The 6,494-nt window shown below is 37.1% G+C and overlaps 1 protein-coding gene across 1 annotated transcript; it reads right to left on the bottom strand.

Annotated features, from left to right (window-relative positions):
* Positions 1-2,408: 2,408 nt before the first annotated feature.
* Positions 2,409-4,674, bottom strand: LOC121731862 (tropomyosin-2-like). Its single transcript, XM_042121536.1, has 6 exons — positions 4,594-4,674; positions 4,255-4,494; positions 4,005-4,107; positions 3,549-3,655; positions 3,259-3,384; positions 2,409-2,702 (listed from the first exon to the last, which is right to left on the bottom strand). Exons 1-6 carry the CDS (start codon positions 4,672-4,674, stop codon positions 2,409-2,411), a joined length of 951 nt encoding a protein of 316 aa, XP_041977470.1.
* Between the last annotated feature and the right edge of the window lie 1,820 nt (positions 4,675-6,494).

Genomic DNA, 6,494 nt, shown 5'->3' with positions numbered 1-6,494 from the left:
GACACCAATTTTGTTGTTTGAACATCGCGCGCTATAAACTGAAGTCCACGCGGACGAAGTCGCGGGCAACAGCTAGTAAACAAATAAAATTTTGTACCAACGATTACAATATTATAATATTCTATACTTACTAAAATGAATATGAAAAGCTTTAGGTAAGTACTTATATTTCGTACTTAGTAGGTAAGTAGTTACTAGTTAGGTAGGTACCTAGTTTATGTGGTCAAGCCGATGCATGATGCATCATGCAGGAAATCGTAAAAGTAATTCAACTAAGTTTGGGTAAAAGTTAATAAAATTACACAAATGGAATTAAAGATTAGTAGTTACTAACTTATATTATAATTTATAACCTTACCTACTTTGGATACTGCAGATACTAAAAATATAGAGAAACAAGCAACAATTTAATGAACCTGAAAGCCGCCGCCCGCGGGTGGGCTTTTTTTTAATTAAAGTCCAGTCGCCGGATAGAGAGAAGGTATTGGTCTCTATTTGTCTCGGTTCCACGCGCACCAAACAGATAACATTACTTACGCAAAGGTAGGTACGGAGCAGAGGGCGTTACTAGCACACACAGTAAATAATCCGACCAAAATCCGACGTGTCGCAAATCACACATGTCATTTGATAGAAACGTTGTCAAACGTCAAACAAAACTTTTTGTTTACTGTCAATGCTGGTGCTGCCTCTCGCGTGAAAACATTGCAGTAAGATAATATTTTATTATGCTAAGTACCTACTGACATACGGTTTCGCTCGATAGTTTTAATCCAAATCGAGCAATAACCACAGTGTGGACTAGGGTTGCTGAGGATTCCTCTTCCGCTTCCTCATAATGAGGAAGTTCCGCAATATTTTGGGTTCCTCAACCGTTACCGCATTCCTCATAAATAAAAATAAAAATTCCTCTTCCGCTATCGCTTCCTCAAAATTTAAGAGGAATTTATAAGGAATTACACTGCGCATGCGCGTCGCGTATCCAATCACGCTCTGGCGCGGCGGCGCGGCGCCGGAGCGGTGCCGCACCGCACCCGTGTGGTTTCTCCCTGAGGGCCCATAGAAGTGTAAAGATGAGTATTGCAGCGGCGCCGCTGTGGCGTGTGTCTAAACAGCCTAAGGGCCGCGACACACCAGAATGGCAGCGGTGACGCGAGCACTTTCAGTGTCATAAGATTTTAAACTTTATCTTCATTTTTGTAATACATAGTACAGCGGCCACGGGCGGCCGTAGACTTCTCAAGCGGTACTATGTATTACAATAATGAAGATAAAGTTTAAAATCATATACACACTGAAAGCGCTCGCCTCGCCGCTGTCATTCCGATGTAGCACGGCCCTTATTGCTAGACTGATTTTGATGATTCTTTATTGTGTGTGTTTTGAGAATGGTTTAGAATTTAGATTCATAGTTTGGTTCACTGGAAAATGCCATTTTAATTAATTTTTGTGTAATGTATGTACCTAGTACGTTATGTACAAAGTACAGACAGGACAAAAGTTTGGGTTGGGTCCGCTAGTATTTATAATTTTCTATCTTCCTCTTCCTCATCCGCTTCCTCTTCCGCTTCCTCATCCGCATCCTCTTCCGCTTCCTCATCCGCATCCTCTTCCTCATAAAATATCCTCTTCCTCATCCGCATCCTCAAAATTTGCGCGTGACAATTCCTCTTCCTCCTCCTCTTCCTCATAATCACTTCCTCAACAACCCTAGTGTGGACCGCAAAACTGACAGCTCGAAGGCTGGCTTCGACTCGTCGAGCCGGATCGATGGAATTAAATATGTCAAATATGTAATTTCCTTCGATTCGGAGTAAAACTATTAAGAGCTCACCTGACTGTAAAAATCAAACATCGTCCTTCTCTCTTCACACTCACGCCCGTCTTTCATATGCCAGGTGAAAAAGGACGGCGCGGAATCATCGCCGAGTTAGTTTTACTTGAATAAAAGACGAACTATAATGATTATGAAAAAAGTGTTTTGAGCAAATTTAGGTTTTATCAATACCTTTTTAGATATTAACAAATATTAAAGCAATGACGGCAAACTTCGAAGATCCAAGCAAAAATGTTTCTAAAACAAGGTTTTTTGTAAAAAAGAAACTATCGAGCATTTTTTGAGTAATCGTGTTTTCGTCTTGAGCATTTAATCTTTATGAACTGAAGTTACTTGTGTCAAAAAATCAGTTTTCTAGACCTTACAGATTTTGAGATCTAGGTTAAAGTATGTAGTCAAGTTAGGGTCATATGGGCTCTTAATCGAGAAAAACCATAGACTTATAATATAGCAAAACCGTATGTGAGTAGGTACTTAGCATTAGATCCGTCACACGATGTATGAAAAGAAATAGCGATAGGAAAGAGTGAATAGTCATCTGTCATGTGGCCAAACTATACTCTACCAAAATTTAATTCATAAAATCTTTATCAGTATAAAGTTTTCTCTTCTTTGTAATATTGAATGGACCTTTCTTGTCTACTTTAGGTTTGTTTTCTCTATACATAGGTGTTGCTTTCTTCTGTTTGTCATAGAGTCTATTTCTATCACTTGGACTCTGGAGAACTATTGTTTCCGGTTCAGAGTACTCTCTGGTTTCGGAATAAGGTCTCTCTACTCTATTCTCATACGAGGGATAGCTGCTTTGGGCGAGATACTCCTTGAATTGGCTCTGCTTGAGTTTGTCTTCTAGGTCTTTCAATTTCTAAAACAAATGGTTCAGATAAAGAATGTTATCTGACGTCAGTTTTCAGCCAGCCTCTTGGATACTGATATAAAAAATTAATATTTATTATTAAGCAGTCACAAAGTACAAAGAATTAGTAAATAAGGTTCCCGATTGACGACTCGAAATATCAGCAGCTTAAGGCGACGCTTTTATTTGATAATTTGGCTGTAGCGATGTCGATTTTTCTCAGCAATGACTAAAGCTAAGAAATTATAGTTTATTGTCAGTATTCATCATGTCTTTGTCTTTGAATTACTCGTAGCATAACACGATTGGTCAACTTTTATAACACAGAATAATCAATCAAAAAGACCTCTGTAAAAAAAGGGATTCCTATTTTGTCAAAAGTGATTTAAGCTTCCAAAATTTGTACATAAATTGGTTCAAGCATACACTTTATTTTGCCCATACTCCATAGCTTATAATTATGAAATGTATTTATGGTTTTTAAATTACGTAACAAAAACCATTTTGGCTGGACTTTCTCCTCGCACTCCAGCACTAGCATGTTCATCATCATCATGCGTCTTACCCGTCTGTAGGCGTCGATGTTGGCATCAGTGCGGCTCGCCTGGTGTTCCAGCTGCTCCTGCAGGTGGACCACCTGGGCGGCGCTGCGCTGGACCTTCTCCTCATACTCCAGCACCAGAATGTTCATCTGGAAAGAGGAACTGGAGTAACTGAGGATAGGGGCTAAGTTGGGGGTTCTTGAGAACCGTAAGTTGGATTTATAGAATCAGTACCTAGGTATATCTTTTTCAATCTTTTAGTTTATTTGCATTCCTATCCATATAATTATACCTAGAAGACTATATAAGTTACCTTTTCCTTATGTTCCACTTCCATATCATTCATTTTGGCTCGTAACTCTTCAATGAGACAGTTACATTGTGCTATTTGTGTTTCCGAGTCATTTTGCACCTGTTGGACTTTAAAAAGATGAAAATTTTAAGATAATATCTTTGCATATATAGAGTACACAACCTAACAAATGAAGAAGTGAGTAGGTAGTTGAGTACAATTCAAACCTACTTTAAATTTAGCAAACGTGGAACGCCTACGAAAATAATATGACCACAACGATAATAAGACACAGCTTGTTTAAAAGTTTAGGCGGTAGAAAAGTAAACTACTTCCTAGGAAAAATTATAAAAGAGCTTTAATTACTTACCTATCTTCTTACACCAAACACGCAAGTAACTAATTAGGTAGGTACATCATATTTCAATTATTTATATTAACTGCTCATTTTTTATGATCATGATATTACTTTCTTACCTTTTTCTTCATGCATAGATTTTACTTCTTCAATTTCATTTTCATGCAGACTACGCAACTCATCTATTTTGTGGTTGTATTGTTTCAAAATGTTTTCTTTATCCTAAATTAAGCATAATAATTGTAATAAGGTAAGCAGGGAGATTAACCTATCAAGGATTAAGGACACGACACCGGTGACCTGGGTGACCGCGACAACATAACAACAGATTTCCAAGAATCCGCGATGATATTAGAAAACTAAGTTTACCTTTTCCATGGAAGTAATTGTGATATCCTTAGAACCAATTTCTTCCTTTAATTTTTTCACATCCCTCTTCAAATAAAGTAACTGTGTCACCGTGTCTTGCAGGTTACCTATCATCTCTCGAGAAGTTAGCAAATGGTAGCGATGGGACTTCTCAAGTTCAACTGCCTCTTTCAATTCAATTTCTAACTTCTTTTTTGTTTCCTCTAGTTTCTTACACTCTTCTTTCCAGTTTGTATATTCCTAAAATACATAGATACTTACCTGTCATTTTTCACTCTGGATAATACTTAAGTAGGTATATAGTAAACAATTTAATTATAAAACTTGTTTCATACTAACAAGTTTACATTTAGACAGGTTGTTAACTAAATTCTTTATTTGTTCATCTGAGAATTTTTTAAGGTTCTGAGTTGAATCCATTCTGCCTCGCCATTAAATAAGTTAAATTAATTAAAAATTGTTCAAAAATAATCCAATACGGTATTCAAACTAACTTTGACTCACATTGAAAAAAATGCGTTTCCCGCCAAAATTAATGCCGATTTTTTTTACATTTTTTAATTTTTATGCAAAAGTTTAACAATTAAGAGTACTTAGGTACTTGAAAAAATCAAGTCTTGTTTAAGCTTGTATACAAAAAATAGTGTAACCTACTAATATTATAAAGGCGAAAGTTTGTTTGGATGTATAGATGTGTGGATATATGGATGTTTGTTACTCTTTCACGCAAAAACTACTGAACGGATTTTAATGAAACTTTACAATAATACCTATAGCTTTTTTTTTTTTCATTTTATGAAACAAGGGGGCAAACGAGCAAACGGGTCACCTGATGGAAAGCAACTTCCGTCGCCCATGGACACTCGCAGCATCAGAAGAGCTGCAAGTGCATTGCCGTCCTTTTAAGAGGGAATAGGGTAATAGGCGAGGGTAGGGATGGGAAGGGAAGGGAATAGGGGAGGGTAGGGAAGGGAATAGGGTAGGGGATTGGGCCTCCGGTAAACTCACTCACTCGGCGAAACACAGCGCAAGCGCTGTTTCACGCCGGTTTTCTATGAGAACGTGGTATTTCTCCGGTCGAGCCGGCCTATTCGTGCCGAAGCATGGCTCTCCCACGTATACATCAGAATAACACATAGGCTACAATTTTAGCCGACTTTCAAAATGGGGGAGGTGTTATGTTCGTTTTCTTATGTTCAACGATTACTCCGCCGTTTGTAAACCGATTTTCAAAATTTTTCTTTTGGTATGTAGGGTATCATCCCAATTTGGTATTATATTCACAAAAGTGGTGATTTGATGAAGGATCCATAAGTAATCGAGGGAACTCCTCAAATAAAATTTATGGGGAAACATGTGGTGACTTCGGTTTCGTGAGAAGTATTCTAAGCATATGGCTACAAACAAGTAAGATTTTGCACCGAGGTATACCTGGTATACCGTGGTTCGGAAGGTGCTGAGAGAACTCTTGATTTTTTATAGATACAAGTTTGGGAGTTTCAGCGTTGTTTTAAGAACGGAAAGTATATGCTACTATGCAAATTACATTCATCATCATCATCACTACCATTATATAATACCATGCATCGTCCCATGATTATGTGCCTTTTCATAGTCTTTTAGATCGAGGCTCGAGTTTGCCAAGCGATAATTAAAAAAAATCTATACTTAATATTATAAACCTGAAGAGTAGGTATGTTTGCTTGAATGCGCTAATCTCAGGAACTACAGGCCGATTTAAAAACTTATTTCAGTGTTAGATATCTCATTTATCGAGTAAGGCTATAGGCTATATTATATTATCACGCTAAGACTAAAATCGGGTAAAATCGGGTAAAAAAAAAAGACTAAAATAAAAGTAAAATCGGGGAAAATATTAGAAAGGGTTTATCTCACGAACTACTGGAGCAATTTTATAGCAATATTTGGCACAGACCACGTGAAGGGAGTATTTATAGCTATTTTTATTCGAAAATATACGGTTTCTGTGAAATTCCTTCCTTTACGCGGGCGAAGCCGCGCGGGACATCTAGTTGTTTATAATTAAATAATTATAACATAGAGAACACAATGCATGGTGTATTATATTGTGCTCCAGCTAGTTATAACAAAGTTCATAATAACTTAGACAAGTATAGCTTACTATCTTTTACAAGCTTATTATCTACATGAAAAAAATACTGCTATCTATATAATAAATAACTTAGTTTTAACGAGTGTTCAATAAAAACAGAACTATA

The sequence above is a fragment of the Aricia agestis genome, chromosome 11, assembly GCF_905147365.1.
Source record: "Aricia agestis chromosome 11, ilAriAges1.1, whole genome shotgun sequence".
Lineage (NCBI taxonomy): Eukaryota > Metazoa > Arthropoda > Insecta > Lepidoptera > Lycaenidae > Aricia > Aricia agestis.
This window is presented reverse-complemented; position numbering and strand designations above follow the sequence as displayed.

Bases quoted from the DNA above. Each gene is read 5' to 3' on its own strand.
- LOC121731862 (XM_042121536.1), bottom strand. From the start codon at position 4,674: ATGGATTCAACTCAGAACCTTAAAAAATTCTCAGATGAACAAATAAAG. The intron at 4,495-4,593 runs GTTAGTATGAAA...TATGTATTTTAG, and splicing joins ACCTGTCTAAATGTAAACTT to GAATATACAAACTGGAAAGA. The intron at 2,703-3,258 runs GTAAGACGCATG...CATTTGTTTTAG, and splicing joins ACATCGACGCCTACAGACGG to AAATTGAAAGACCTAGAAGA.